Genomic DNA, 16,492 nt, shown 5'->3' with positions numbered 1-16,492 from the left:
TGGTTCTGACCATGCAATTCATAATATATTTCTCCCGGAGTGCTCTCCAGATTTTCAGAAGAGCTGGACCCTTGTGTTGAAATTGTAGAGGTCCTGTTACATTTCTCTCATCATAGTTACACAGGCCAATGAGAAACTGTCTTATTAGCTCACAGAGGGTGTCTAAATTCTGGGCCAAGATGGCGAATCATAAACACTGCTCAGAATGTTAAGGGCAATGTTATACTCACTCTGGCTGCCTTTTCTGGAACAAGGGGAAGGTAGAGCTTTAATCAAAGTAAGAATAGACAGTGTATCATTAAAAAAAAACAAATACCATGCAGACCCTATTCTGTAAATAACAATAATAATATTCCAAGATGTTTCCTGCTGTGATCTTATAGTTTTTCTCTTGAAATTCTTGAAACAACTTGTTCAACTTCCACATCAAGAAGTCACTTGTGCATTGTGCATACCTTAAAAGCAATTTCTCATTGTGTACAAATGTCTGCTGTTTTACATTATCAAATGCAAATCCCAAAATATCTAGGCTTAGGTTCATTACATTCAAAAGTGTCAAGTATCATTTTGCCATTTCTATTCACTTTTTGGTAAGACCTGCCATAATTTAATGTCTGGTCTTTTAAAAATGTATGACAATAAAATACATTCAAATAGTGTTAAAGTACACAGTAAATATGACTCCTGTCTGATCTCCTACAGTTTCCCATAGTGGCAATGCATTTGGACTATATCTTGTTCTAAACAAATGACACAGGACATGCTCATTCTGATGGCACTGAAATGTTGCTAGCCTATATTTTCTTTTGAGCCATAAGCATTTTGACCATGTTACATGCTTTTGCAGGTAATCCACTGGTGCAGTTTGCACAAATTGTTTCGAGAAATGCATATACTGTTGTGCAAACATTAATAATGATTCTATAATGCTTAAAGCGACTGAGAAAACTGTGACAACGTCAATTGCGTGAATTAATAGTGCTGGAGTCTTCTCAAATATTAGAAATGCTCTGTCAATTTCGCACAGTACATATTTACTCCTGTATCATCAGTTAATGTTAAATATTGTCTAATCTCCTAAACATCAGGAAAACAGCACAAAATAATCGACCCAATCGTCCTATGTCTCTTTCCCGTTTGTATATTTGACAATAAAAAGGTAGACTTCCATAAATGAAAGAAATCCGAGAGTTTTGAAAGAAAGGTGTATAGGCCTAATCTTTCAGCCGTGCAGAACTTTGCCTTGTCCTCAAAACCTGAGTTGCCTTTGTGACTCAGAGGAAGCATCTACCCCTGTGAAGTCAGTCATCAAGAGCCAAGAAATCTCTTGATTCTCTCTCTCTCTCTCTCTCTCTCTCTCTCTCTCTCTCTTTTCAAGCAGCAAATTCTGAAAAGGCAAATGCTCACTGTGCAGCCAATAAAAGTAGTGTAGCCAAGATGCTGTTCTGTTTAACCTACTTCGTTATGTATAGGCTATGTCTCTATGAAATATTCCCAATTTATTAAAAAAAAAAAAAATTAACCAACAGCCTATTACTATGCTTACAGAAATATCACACAAATAGGCTACCAAATAGCCTTTTTGCCCACATCCCACATTAATAAGTGACGTAAGAATACGTATGTGGCTGTAATCCCTACAGCCAAAGCACAATTTCCTAATTTCCTCTTCAAATCTATGTAGGTTAAGTATAGGTCTAAATTGAAAGCTGAATGGATATACCAAGTCAATATTATTCTGTTTTCTGTAATTGTATTATTGGATGTTGATTGCGTCTGTTGTTCCATAATGCCTTGGAGCCATGGAGAAGCTAAATGCGCAGTGCATCAGCGCGATGGAATGATGTCCAAATTGTTTCTTTGCGCTCAGGAAGCTCGTCTTCGGTTAAGACTGTAGAGGGAGCTGGAGCGTCAGGTGGTAGGCTGGGGGTTATATATGTCATAGTGTGTAGGGTAAGGGTTGAAAGCAATCATAGAAAACAGAGGACCAGTTAGCATATATAAAACTAGTTAGGGTTACCTCCACCACCGGTGCCATACAAACAAATTGAGCTAGCATTCGAGTTACAAAATCAGCCATAGGCTATTGATGAAGAAACGTCAACAGAGAAAGAATTCTGAGATATTTAACGGTGTTAGGCTGTAGGATATAGATTAGCCTAATTTATCCCAAAAATGAGAATAGGAATGAAACATTTTGCAACATTTTAATAACAAAAATATAAAGCTTTCACAGATTATTTTATACAAGTTCTTTGTATTTGCCTATGAACAAACCCATTTAAACATGAATTTACATATTGTGTAGGCTCAAGACGCATCATTTATATAAAAAAACAAAAAAACATTTATTTTGTAGTTGCCCGCCGGGCATGCTTGCAATTTCAAGATTAGCCTTTTTTCGGAATCTCTGAGGTAGGCCTAACAACGATTAGTCTACCGAGCACTAACCTTCTTGATGTGATAAATCAGGAAAACAATCCATTTAAAATTTATGCAATATAGAAACAAAAAATAACAAACGCGTATGCAGGATTTTTCATTTAGGCTACAAATTTATGTTTGATATTTTCAAAGGCACAATGTTGTTTTGGGGATGGCCTAGAATAATACTCTTAATTTTAGGGTGCAACCTCTCATCATTTTGTATTGACAAGTCAGGCCCCCACAGAATAGAACGGTGTTATTTGTGTGAAAAAGTGGTTTTAGAATATGGAAGTCGGTTACACAAACTTGACATCAACATTCGATATGATACCTCATCTTTTTCCATTGCAATCTCTTCATAATATAAAATACTTTGTTCATTCATTTTCCACAAATGGTAGGCTACTGAAATATATATATATAAAAAAAAAACAATACAAATAAATTAATCAAAATCCCACTGAATCCCATTATTTTACTTAAAACTCATTGAGTGGTAAAGCGTACACATTCAAAACAGTCCATGAATCCAGTGGGAAATCTAACTGTGATCCTTCTCATCTCTATGTCTGTATAAGAGGTTTTTATTCAAAGACACCTGCTTTGCAAGTTCAAGATAATGGTCGTTTAAAGCGATGTGATGCGATGAAAACGCCAGTTTTGTCCAGTTTGGAAGTTTCGCGACTGTACTGGAGAGGGGTTTCTGTGGAGTTAGGACCGGATGGGTAACAAGTGCAGAGGTTCTGTTAAGCTGTGGAGACTTTCGAGGGTTGTCCGGCATTGTTGCAGTTTCAGCCAAAGACCAAATTTTTGGTTTTTGTGGAGGAGTGGAGTTATTGTGCAGTGGTTCATGGTTAGCTTTACTTTTATCGCTGGACTGTGTAACACTTGGCTGAACCAAACGATTGCTCTCTTGCTTGTCTGGGACCACGCGAATATTTTTGCTTTCTTTTATAGAATGCTCTATGAATCTTGCGTCATGTCTGGGTATGTCCTCGTTAGCATCGGATAACTCAGAATCGCTTTTATCAGCTAGTTTCCTTTCAGAGTTGACATCCTCCTGATAATCTGAATCGTCCTTATTTTCTACTTTCTCTGTGTCAATATTTTCCAAGTCAATTTCCTCGTCGTCCTCTTTATCTCCTTCCCTGTCGTTATCGCTTGGATATCCATTCTCCTCTTCATCGGTTCGACTCTTTGGAACCCAGGTCATTTTATTCTCCTTCTTGAGTCTCCGTCTGGCATTGGCAAACCAAGTAGACACTTGAGTTAGAGTCATTTTAGTGATAATGGCCAGCATAATTTTTTCGCCTTTTGTTGGGTACGGATTCTTTCTGTGTTCACTCAACCAGGCCTTCAGTGTACTCGTGCTCTCCCGCGTGGCATTTTTGGGTCTATTCGGATCGCCAAACTGACACTGGCCGTATGGATAAAACGGCGATGGGTGATGTGAAAGTCCTGGGTGTTGCATGCCAGGAGCTTCCTTGAGTTCATAATGAGCGCCCTGTGGAAGTTAGAGGGGGATAGAGAAATGAGAAAAACTGCATTGTCACACACATCTTATAAATTCAAATTTAGTCTACACACTTGCTTAATTGTAGCTCATTTAAAAATTTGAATTCGCATTTATTCAACAAAGGCAATTTGTTTTATAAGAACACGAGCAGAACAGAGGCCTCTGTGATAACTAACAGCTATTAAACCTGGTCATGCACTATAAAAGTTGGCCACAGAGACATACGTTTGCACGTATAGTCTACTTTCATCGCAGCTCTTAAGTCGGTGGGCAAAATGAGTGGTGCCAAACAATAGTAGGCCACTCAAATAGGCTATAAATTAGACTACTACCTCAGGGAGAAACAAAAACAATTACAATAATTATTCTGACTGACTTAGTTTTAAGAATAAAAAAATAAACAGTCAACTTACCAGCTGATTTAAAAGAGCAATGTCTGATGAATACGGGAGAAAAGCGCCGTATCCTTGTGTGGCCGCGAAAGGTGCTCCGTACATCGTGGATAACACATTGGACAGGGTGCCGGACGGACTAAACTCCGCACCAGCTCGGCCGTTTACTACGCCGTGGCGCTCAGAAGAGCACGGTGGTCCTATATACTGATATGCCAGTTGGGGAAGGGACATGGTCACACCATAGGTTGCAGCCACCGCAAAGAGTCCAGAATCTCCCTTGACAAAGTGATCCAATTTACAACGGTTAAGTAAAACGGCAACGTCTGTCTCTGAGAGCGATATGAAGCGCTTTCCCCTTGCACTCTCCTCCCTGACTTTGCAATTGATCTGCCTACTTGGGGGTCAGGTCGTCGCAGATTGCCTCACATGAGAGCGTTTGGTGTGAGTGACATTTCTGTTCCATACGAAACTCCTCCCCGTTTTCTAAAAGCCACACATTCGCACCCCCTCCTGTTTGTTCTTCTGTTGCATACTCGCGCTTTTGCTAAGCTGTCCAATGGCCAAAATGAACGTGTTTTGTGCAGGTACATAATTCACAACTTTATGTTTATGTTTTGATAGTGATTCTGAATTTGAACAGGAATGCTAAAATGACTTAATGGTAGACTATGTTTTCATAGTTCATGGTACACTTCCTGACAGTTTAACTAAATCGCATTTAGTTTTAGAACACATAATTGTTACCTATCTATATCAATTGTTATTGCTGAGTTTACCAGGGGTGGGTGTGAAGATGTCCCAGCACTATTGTGGCAATATGGTTGATCCTGTTCCCTGTAACCATGGATGTAGTGGAGGCTAAACACAAGGAAATGCAGTTTATCCACCTCTAAAAAATGTCAGAGATAAGAGTTTATCCACCTCTTATTAGAGTTTATCCACTTCTCAAAACAGTTCATTCACCAATTGCAACTTTTAACATTAAAAAATCACACTGTATTATCCACACTTACAATATGTACACACATCAACACTCTAGGAACCATTTAATACCACTGGCATGGTTATAAACATTGGACAATAACCTCCACCTTCATCAAATATGTTCTGTAAGCTTTAAAAAAAAAAAAATCTGATACCACATGGCACATACCTTACCGTGATCACAGAATTCAAAGTTTACCCATCTCTTATTTTACCACCACAACCCTGCCTAATGGGAGGGAAAAGGAAGATAAGAAAGTGGTTCATCACAGGCAGAACGGCCAAACATGTTGGGTTGACTTGTCCACATGTTAGTCCCTATGAGCCTGATGCAATACTAGTTTAGGCAGGAACACATTTGAAGTCGAGAGCAGCTGCACTGTTGTGGTGTTGGACAACAGTGAGGTGAACAGCCGAGTATGCAGTCCTCTGAATCTCACCCAAACAGGAGCATGGCACCAATGGACCTTGTGAGAAAAAGAGTCACACACAGACCCAGTAACTTTTGTCATTAGAGGTACAGTGTACAGCAAGTAGGAAAACCCTTGCAGTACACTGACAAATCAGGCTGCAGTGCCATTTGCCTGACGGACTGACGTTTAAGTCTACGTTTGTTTTTTTACATTTAAGTGCTCCCCCATCATTCATCCATTCAGCTGGTGATTTGTATGTATTTACATAGCTCAATGTAAATATGTAGCACAACTGTCACATTTGTCACATAATGTAACATTGATTAATTCAAGTTCACTGCTGGATTGTGGCTGTAACGTGTAACCTCATATGAACTTAAATAATACAATTATTTCCAAGGGGTTTCTGGACATCTCTTTTTTAGACTCAATTAATACTTTAGATTATGTATTTTGAAAAGAAACAAAAGCAGAAAAATAATATCTGCTTGATAATCTGTAATTCTGTCTCTCATTTCCACCAGATCCAATACACTCCTTTAGTGAGAAGCAAGTGTCCCGTTAGAACCCTCCAAATGGGTAGTTTCACAGCCAGTTAGCCTTAAGTAATAGATATGTTCAGCCAAGCTGAAGAGACGGCTCATTTTCAGCCCCTCCTCCCTCTCTCTCTCTGGCCTAGATTACCTCCGTTAAATAAATGAAACAGACTGTTTGCACAGGAGCACTACAGTGAGCTGCAGAAATGGATGAATCCATTTGGCCTTAATGTAAACATGAATGTTCCAGCTGTGCTAAGGGTTACAGGTTAATGAGATGCTTATTCAGCTCAGGCACTTGTTTTGTTTTCCTGTGAAGTTCAGATAAGTGGCTGACCAATGAAGCTTGTTATTACAGTATTACAGAGACCTGCCTGATCTGTATATAAATCTCACCATCCAATTACAAGAGGCAATAATTCTGCACTCAAGCTGGTAATGAGGTCTAATGCCTTTGCTTTTGCTAATCCCCTTCGGATGTTGGTGCGATCAGATGTTAGGTTTGTAATTAGATGGGCAGAAAATCATTATTTGGTGTTCAAATACAAAATGAGGTTGGTGGGAAGTTAATTTCTCCATGCTCTGTGAAGCATGGACAAGAATTTAATGATTTAATTACAACTTCAAGTTCTTTGGATGAGACAAATGGAAGTAAAGGCTTTTCTCCCACATGTTTATAGAAGCAGCAATATTCATCAGCGTTTGGATACAAGTTGAAACATATGGGACAGGAACAAAATGAAACAGTAACATCTCCACATTCCTAAAACAGTAAAATCACTAAAACACAAAACACAGTAACATTTGTAAACAATTATCCTCGAAAAAAAAATGATAAATCCAGAAACAAGCTGCATGGTCTGCATTTGTTTGAATTGTGAAGACAAGTAATGACCAAAACAAAAAATGGCCAAAACATTTACCTCGTGTACGACATGAATTCAACTATGCTAACCAACAGTTTAGGGTCTGCAGTCCATCCCCTGGACTCATGAATGCTGTATCTAGTGTGGTGTGGCACTGAGGACACCCACATGGGCTATTAAGACAATTCCCTGAAAATGTCCAACACAACACACACTCTATGGAAAAGAGTTATCTAATCGCTACACTTCGACAAAATAACAAAATGAAGTGCTAAAAAGTTAGTTTATACCCTGGAAGGTTTCCTGTGAAACTTCTTCTTCTTAAACTATTGTGAGGTTTGCTAAAGATGGTTTCCTAATGATTTAAGATGATAGCTCCAGAAGACAGAGGAAAAAGTCAAAGTTGGAAACGTTTGTGAGAAGGTCATACTGTACTGATAAGATTATAGAGATTATAGAGAAATAATTTATGATGTGAAATATTATGCGTAAATCTCATTGGGTCATATAAATATGTATGTCAACATTAAATAGGGTAAAGGAAAATATAGCCTTTGGTTAAGGTGACTGAAGATGAACATCATATACCCGTATCACATAAATGTGTATTTTCCCAGCCACTAGCCAACTAACATTGAAATTGAATACAGACATACAGTATTGCAGTTGAAGCGCATCTTGCAGTAGTAACTTACTCAGAGGGTATCCCAGACAAATGTTTAACCATGACAAGTGATTTTATAGAAGAATGAAAAAAGTCTAGAATGGAAAAAGAGTGATGCAATATTTTCCAACAAGTTTGAAGCTAAAATGTCCAAACATTTGTAATTAAAACAGTTTCTGGATCTGGATTATTGACACTAAATGAAAATCTTTCAATTCTGTCTTACTTTCTGCATTACTGGTCTACGTTTGGTGCCTACGTCCTGATTTCTTTCTTCTATATTTTTCATTTCCACATTCTTTTATCATAACATTCTTAAATATGAATAAGAGTTAACTCAAGCTTTCTTTTCAATAGGGTTTAGGTTTATTCCACTCCACTCTTCGGACCTGTCTTCCAACTCCACAATTCAAAACTATTAATATTTATATGTTATTTATTGATTTAAAGGCATTGCATGAATGCAGCAGTTATGCCAAATATTATTAAAGATGTTGATAAGTTTCTCTGAAGAGGTACACTTGAGTGGAAGCATTTTGCTAGCCTTGGTGATCTGTGAAATCCAATTTAATACAAAGCAGACTTATTTACAGTGAGTCAGGAGATAAGCAGACCTGAATGTCTTCTGTCTGAAGCTATTAGAGATGCAGGTGCATGATTTTCATTCCTTTGTGATGGGAATGAACTTTCACAGAAAGAGGCAAAATTGTTCTATCCTCAGGCAAAGTGTCTACATATTGTGTGTTTTATATGCTAATTGTTATAGATATCTAAAGTGTACTGGTCCATGATTCGAGAATATAATAACGTATAAAAAAGTGGAAGTTTTTGCATGAAAAGATCCGAGAATTTGAAGAAGCAAAACATATGAGTCTACACAAGAATCAAATAAACATCGAGATGTGAAGTGAAATCCATGAAGCCAAACACCTACAGCGCGTGGAGCGTCTGTGAGCAGACAATGTGGCAGAGAGCTCTGTGGATCCGGCCCCTCTACTCTTGCAGGCCAGTTGAATCATGATCAAGGCCCATAATTACCACATTAAGCTTCACTTTATTATGATCTGTCTCCAGACGCAGGTAGCAGCAGACAGTGATGTGAGAACCCTCAGTGCATTTACATACAAATTGAAGATTTTATATTTATTTATTATTATTAATCATCCCAGTAGCAGCGCTTCAACAACACGGCGTCAGCCCTTAACCACATTTTGGTGACATTTCTGCCCGGCATTAGCATGATAGGGCAAGCAGAGGATAATGTACCAATGATTACTTTTTCCATTGAGAGCTCAAATGCTTTCATTTTTCCTGTCATCTTGAATGAGTGTTAAAGAGGATTGGGGGTGGGGATGGGGGTGCGCTGGCGAGCGTTCCCAGTGTGCTGGGGGAGTTGGGAACAGTGATGGTCATATTAAACAACCATTAGCGACCAAGCCCAGATCTATTACAACATGCCGCCTCCTCGGAATCTATTCGGCGAGTCCCAACGCTCACCCAGTTCTCATTTCAGCCACAATCATCAGCCCTTCAGTTCTCTCCCTCCTCCTGCAAAATGCATTGCGATGGTAATTTTGTGACTGTTGAGATAAAGAGTGTTAACAAGCCCTTAATTGAAATGTACAATAAGCAGTGTGCTGTGGTCTCCTCTCCAGTCTGCAGCGCCGGTGGAGGGAGACTCCATCTCTCTGGCCAGATGCTCTCCTGCTCACTTCCAGATTAATTGCTTTCCTGCCCGCTGCAGGTTGGGCTTGCACTCTGGCAGACCACACAATAACAGCAATTTGTCTTCCTACTGAACCGGTACTCACAGGGAAACCAACATCTTCCAGCAAAGTCCCCACTACCAATAATTTGTATGTCTTGTGACTTTTTGACTACAGGTTCCCAAGACTGGGAATGGAAACTGTTTGTTTAACAGCTGTATTAGCCTGTCTATGGAATCTTTTTTCAATGCATGCACGCACGCACGCACACCTGATAGCAAGTGTCTGACAATATGTGTGGTGAAGGGATGCAGTCCGTAGAGAGTTTTAATAAGACATGTGTGACAAGGCCTCCAAGGCCTTCATTAATAAGATAATCCTGCCACTCTGCTGGGTAGTCTCCAAAGAGTGGAGACAACTGGTTACTGTAAGGTCAGCTAAATGACACAAGACACAGGATGGTCGCAAAAGCCATGGCAGCTGACTCTAGTTGTAGATCCACCTGTGTATAGCAGGTTCATATTGTTCACATGGTCCATGTTTGTTTTACCTGGATATAAGCTATTATTTGAGATGAATTTCTATTTAAAGAATAGCAGCAACATTATTTACATGTTACTGCCAGAATGGAATTAGCTTATCATGTGTGAATAGTTAAGTGTTTATTCTGTCATAAATTAAGTTGCATTTTCTGGAAAAGCAGTGTCTGTTAACAGAATATATGAGGCGTTTTGTGTCCATAAAGGTCTGAGGGGTTAAGTTCTGAGATACTGCCAGGCCAAAGTGAACATATAAGATGAGACAGTATTCTTGACCCAGATGTTGATCCTACAGTTGTCAATGTCACTTTAGTATAATTTCAAAACCATTTTCCCCCTTCCTAAATAAACAAGCAGTACAGGGATTTATATTGGTTATGACCATGGTCCTGTTGGCATTAATGTATTTATATTATTGAGGTGGTGTAGAATCCATTATTTCTTCCACTGACATGATGCTACAACTGAGTGTTGTAAATGTTTTTGCAAGGAAAAAGTTACACTTTAAATATCTGTTAACAAGCATTACTGCAGCAAAACAGACATGGTCACTTACACCATTATTAACACAGAACTTCTGTAGCTTGTGCTCTTAACATGGTCACTGTACAGATAATATTTATTCCAGCTCTAAGGCAGCGTTTTTCTCTTTATCTGAGATGTGGAATTAGATATTGTGTGGCACATTAGTCACACCCTATCTTATCTTTCTCTTTGTGATACTCCAGCATGAGTGCAGCCTTACTGGGAAGCATGACGGATGGGTCTGAATCAGGGCTATGAGGAGCCTTGCCGTTTCCACTACTACAGAAGTTACTCTTTTTGGCACAGTGCTTTGCGTTTCTATGACAGGGGCAGCCCAAAAACCTGGGTTTCGTCTGCCTAACACTCCCCATTATTTTCCATTTGTCAAGCTGAATGTGTCTGTCCATGCTTCTGGGGAGCTAAGACTGGCTAATCCCATTAGCAGTTCCCCAGCGCCAGTGAAGAGGAGGGTTGGATCTCAACCAGCCTCCACCAGAAGAGCAGTTAGCACCCAACCATACTCCTTGCTTAACTGGGTTTAGCTTCCGCACAATAGGTATGTAATTTTAGGTTTTTGTTGAGCTGAAATCCAATCACATACATGACTGGTAGATTACAGAACAACACAACAGAAGAGAAAAAGGGAAGAAATGAGGAGAACTGCGCTTCTCACTGAAGCAGCGCCACTTAACTCAGGCACCACTGGTGTGCACTGTTAACTAAGGCAGGAGATTATGTATTCATTGTCATCTCTTTTCAAGTGCCTGAGATGCCAAGTACTATGAGGTGGCTGGGATTTACCAAAGCCTATGACAATGTTCTATCTACATAAATAGTTAAATGGGTTAGGCAAGCAATCAAATTTTTGATGGAAAACTTTGCTTTTCAGTGGCACCAAAAGACATGCTTTGAGTTATGATATGACACTAGTATTCTATGTTTGGAAATCTGGATTGCTGCACAGTCATCAGGTGTTCAGGAGACACAAAAGAGCCTGCCACATGAATGTATGCAAATGCAACACTGTGTATGTAGTACTGTAAACTAAGACCATAGCCACCATGTGAACAGCAGCTCGGAACCTCAGCATCCATACAGTCTCCCCTCACCTCATAACAGTGTATATGAAGGGTATCTCCCTGCTTAGCGGTAAGAGGATTTCCAACTCCACAGCTGATGAAACGCTCCTGTCTGCAGAGACATTATCCGCTCTTTCACCTTGATGAAATACTTCTATGGGACTGATAGCAACTCTTGTCATTAGATAGTGGAGTTCCTGCTAGGCTTATACAGTAGGCCTACATATCTATATATTAATACACAACTCTTGGGATTTTTGTTCACACATTCATTGCTTTGCATTGGCATGAAGTTTGTATAAAATGTAATATTGCTGAATAAATATAATCAGATTAAAAGTAGCTAGGAAATGATAACCACACTAAACCTTGTTGTGGTGTATTTGATATTGCATTTTCTCTTTGGTTACACAGTATTTGGAGTGACTGTGTTCCATTGGACACAAAACTAAACATTTTAAACATCATAAAAAATGTTGATGCTTGATAAAAAAAGCCACATTTGTGGCTTTTTTTATCAAGCCACAAATGTGTAGCATTTTCCTTGGGTTTTGACTAATATTTACATTACCCATTGAATTATACATTATCAACTAGATGTCATTCATTAGTCATCAGTCTTTTACATATATTATACCCTGAGATACTGTACATTAATACATTTAAAAATAATGTATTTTTAAAATACAGTCTGTCCCTCTACTCTTTTTTTGTGATAACAGCTCTACAAATAATCATCTTTCAGGTGCACTGTAACATGTATTATGAGGCTGGCTGTAATCTTATGCTTTCTAAGTTAATAGACAAGCACATCAACATTTCCCTTGGACATTTGTAGCACCAAGATAATCTATCAGAGAAGAGATATATTTATATTGGCCTTAGGGATTATACTGAGTGTTTATTTGGCTGATGATTTATATTTGAAGCTTTCCCCTTACAGAGCAAACTGTCAGTTTCAGTGGTTTTGAATAATAAATATGGATAATAAATAATGCAGAAGCTCTTGAGAAATGGAGGAAATGGATATCTGCATAACAAGGAGCAGAGGGGAGCATGCTGAAACTGATATGGACAATTTTCTGTCTAACGATTTCCCATTGTTTTACACCTCTTAAAAGGATATCTGTGCACCTAAAATACTGTATGCCGAATAGCCGTATCATATCACTTCTACTTTAGAGGATTGCAAGTAAAATTCTTGTTTCTGCCACATGAAACACATTATTTCACACACACACACACACACACACACACACACACACACACACACACACACACACACACACCTCCCACCACCTTCTCAGAACACTCGCTTCAACCGGAATCATTTCTCAGCCTCGGTGTCTGCCCCAGGACAGGCAAATTAAAGCTGATTAGCGAGCTGTTGGCTTTGTGTTTTGTGCCTGCAGCTAAACGCTCACCGTGGCGGTGACACAGTATCCCTCCCCGTCCGTCCCAGCCTCCTCCAGCAGGAGAGGTGCAGAGGAGGTGACTCAGGCGTCCTCTGATTTCACCCTGTCTTGCCAGCGGCGCTAACATGTTGTTTCTGTTTTAAGCTGCATCAATGCGCTGTTTAGCAGGAGGATCGGATTGAAGTGGAGGGCTGTAATTAGAGAACAAGGCCTACAGACAGGACAACGGGAGAGTGGAAAGATCACGCTCAACTGAAGAGGAGTCTCGGCACAGCATGGATTTGGATTGTTTAGGTGGAAAATGATGATAGTGGCAAACCACAGGACTGACTAAAGATGCCCTGTGTGTCTCCGGCAGGCTTTCTCCTCTTTCAGCCCAGAGCAAAGATGTGGGGGCTACATTATGTTTCCTTTATTATTTCCCCTGTTGATTATGTTGAATGCTCGGCTCTGTACAACAGTCAGTTTAATGTGTTTGTCATAACACATTTGCAAGAACCAGATACATAGTTATACTAACTGCTTTTGGATTAGTACATTTAGGAATTTTTTTGCCAGATGAATGTTGGAAAATAGAAACAGTTTGACACTTCTGTTTTGGGAGATGGCTTGTGGGAAAATAAACACCATAATGATATTAGGCTATAATACAATACTCTTACTGAGTGGAGTTCAAATGTTTTTTATTTGTGCACACCTGTACGGTCTGTGTTTAATCCAGAAACACAAACAATAATATTTGTGATCATTCTGATTTCCAAGCTTGTCACTGTTCTCTTATCCACTTCTACAGAACAACTTATCAGCACTTTATCACAACACCACTACTTTTAAAGGAGTCATTGATCACAGCCAATTCAAATCAATTATACTTCATTCAAAACAAATGTACTGTACACCCCTTTTTAAATTCTGTTTGTTTTGTACCAAACAAATATCAGATGGTGGACCTGGCAACGTGTTTATTTTGTGGGTGTAGGCCATGTTTAAACTCAGGTTACATCAATGAATTTGTCATCTTGTCGCATTTCCAAAAACTTGTCAGCAGACGTAACTGAATACACATTCCAACTTCTGTTGTTATGTGTGAGGTTGATTTGGTAAACAGAACATGGCAGTGCATTCCTAAATAGACAGATGAGGAAGTCCTGGGTATTAAGAAGTAGAGGTGGCCCCAGCTGTGGCGCAACTGGCTGTGGCACCTGCACCGTACGCCGGCGATCCGGGTTCGATTCCCGCTCCGTGGTCCTTTCCGGATCCCACCCTTGCTCTCTCTCCCACTCACTTCCTGTCACTCTCCACTGTCCTGTCATTAAAGGCATAAAAAGCCCCCCCAAAAAAGAAGTAGAGGTGCCTCACATGTGACACTACTGTCAGCTGCGCTTACTTTATCTCTGACCTCAGGCTTACTCAGACCAGCCGGTCATCCATCATGCTGCTGGAAGGTGTGAGGCTCTACAGGACGCCCACGCCCACAACTGCAGCTGCCCAGCGCAGCGCCCGGACACCCAGAGAGCAGCACGCCTGTGGCAGATCCCGCCTCACGCCGCCCACTCATATCCGCACAGCATTCTCATTCTCTGGAGAGGACAAGTGCCACAATAGCAGGAATGTGATTATGACCATTATCAGGCCCTCATTTGCACAATCATCCCTTTTCTCTTTAGACTGCACCATCTGTAATCCAGCACACTAGCATCTCACCGGCCGTGTCATGTCAACTCAGCCTCTTAATAGTGCAGAGAGGCTGCAAACCCAACTCCTGCTACCCCGACTCACACAATATTCCTAGTATGTTGCTCTCACAAAGCACACAAGCCCTAATCCTATTGAATGTAGTCTGTGTACACCTCATCCAGGGCATCCCTGGTCACCTGCTGAGGGGGAGAGGCCACTCACTACCAGCGGCCATCCCTCTCCTCTGCCCAGGACAATCAGCTTGTCAAATGAGCATTCTGTCACTTTTTTTTTTGTTTGTCCAACAGAAGATAAAGACCGAAACCTACAGTCAGCGCCTGAGTAATTGTGGGTGTGTGCAGTGCAGTCTGTGCGAGACACAAATAGAGCGCGTGAAGCCCAGTGCTGTGCTGGTGCCAGTCTCGGTTCCTGGCTCCCCAGGGCCAAGTGACAGACAGACTCAGCGCCAGGCCAACCTCCACCAGGCAAACTCCCAGAGTGCAGTGGGGTAAGAGCTATCGCTGTTGTCATCGGCACTTTCCATCTGAAGCCAAAGTGACACATATGCAGATGCCAGTGTGATATCTATCCCATGCTGGCGCGCTCTCAAACAATGCAGTTAATTGCTTGAGATTACATCGTCCTGGTCCTTCTGCTACCCCAGAGAGCAACTCAGATCGACAAGGCAGGATGTTCGACTGGCTTTTGCTATCTAACCCAGGGTAAATGATTAGTGAATCATAGTTCATAATCATAGTGAAATAGGAATTGTGTACAATCACACTATTTAAATAGCAAAAAACATGGATAAATTGTTATGAAATGAAGGCAGTGAGAATACTTAACATTTCTAAGGTGTATCAATGTCAGGGGGGTTTTGAAGACACCCTGAGCATTGTGGCCATTTCACAATGAAACCCTATTAACCTTTGAAGCTCTTTTCCATGTCATTAAGCATCATTTCCCATTCAGGACAGGTTTTTGTGACAACCATTTGGGTTTGACAATGGCCACTGATGAGTTAACGCCTCCACTCTCCTCTGTTTTCACCCAGCCGCCTCCTCAGTGAGCTTGGGCTCTGCCCCCATTGGCTGCCGTCCGCTTTATTGGGCTGTCATAACAAGAGGCAGCTGTGGGAGGGGAGAGGGGAGACTGCAGTTAACTCAGGCTGAGGAGGGTTGTGCCAAAGTTGAAAGGTCAACACATTGTTGTGCTGCCAGTGAGAAGTGTATTTAAGGGCCTGCGGAGAGCATTCATCTAATTTGGCTAAATAGCCCATCTAGCTAGTCCTTTGTGTCAGAACAGTGAAGTGGCCAATTACACCCTCAGTGACTGCATTTGGTTAATTTTTACTCTGTTTCCCCCACTAAGTGTTCCTTGATTTGTAGTGGGGACACATAATTGATGGTATTTAAGGGTTGTAATGCCATTGCGTCTTTGGCAAAATGATTTGTGGATGAAGATTGTTAAACATGATAATGATATAGGAACCAAAGTGAGAACTACTTGAATATTTGCATTTGTTTGCATGTTTTTTATTTTATAAAGAGATTCAGAGATTGTGTTAAAAACTTTGTTATAATTTAATAACTAGTACATTATTTGCTTTCAATATATAACTAACTTCTTCAAATGTAACAATGTGCTAAATCTACATTTCCACAGTACCATACATCTGTATGTGTGTACATATAAAATTGCCAATAATAATAGAAAACATAAACAGAAGCACTGCACTATCCTACACCCT

The 16,492-nt window shown here is 40.3% G+C and overlaps 1 protein-coding gene across 1 annotated transcript; it reads right to left on the bottom strand.

Annotated features, from left to right (window-relative positions):
- Window positions 1-2,188: 2,188 nt before the first annotated feature.
- LOC125303602 (iroquois-class homeodomain protein irx-3-like) lies at window positions 2,189-4,749 on the bottom strand. The gene is made up of 2 exons (XM_048257439.1): window positions 4,357-4,749; window positions 2,189-3,931 (listed from the first exon to the last, which is right to left on the bottom strand). The coding sequence occupies exons 1-2, from the start codon at window positions 4,567-4,569 to the stop codon at window positions 2,969-2,971; spliced, it is 1,176 nt and encodes a 391-aa protein (XP_048113396.1). The 5' UTR covers window positions 4,570-4,749; the 3' UTR covers window positions 2,189-2,968.
- Between the last annotated feature and the right edge of the window lie 11,743 nt (window positions 4,750-16,492).

Source organism: Alosa alosa, chromosome 11 (assembly GCF_017589495.1).
Source record: "Alosa alosa isolate M-15738 ecotype Scorff River chromosome 11, AALO_Geno_1.1, whole genome shotgun sequence".
In the NCBI taxonomy this organism is placed as follows: Eukaryota; Metazoa; Chordata; class Actinopteri; order Clupeiformes; family Clupeidae; genus Alosa; species Alosa alosa.
Note: the sequence above shows the minus strand (reverse complement) of the source record. Positions and strands in the feature narration are given on the sequence as shown.

What these genes read in the sequence shown, in the direction of transcription:
- LOC125303602 (XM_048257439.1), bottom strand. Translation starts at nt 4,569, where the DNA reads ATGTCCCTTCCCCAACTGGCATATCAGTATATAGGACCACCGTGCTCT. An exon ending in TTGCTCTTTTAAATCAGCTG is followed by an intron (nt 3,932 to 4,356) that starts GTAAGTTGACTG and finishes TAACTTCCACAG; the next exon opens with GGCGCTCATTATGAACTCAA.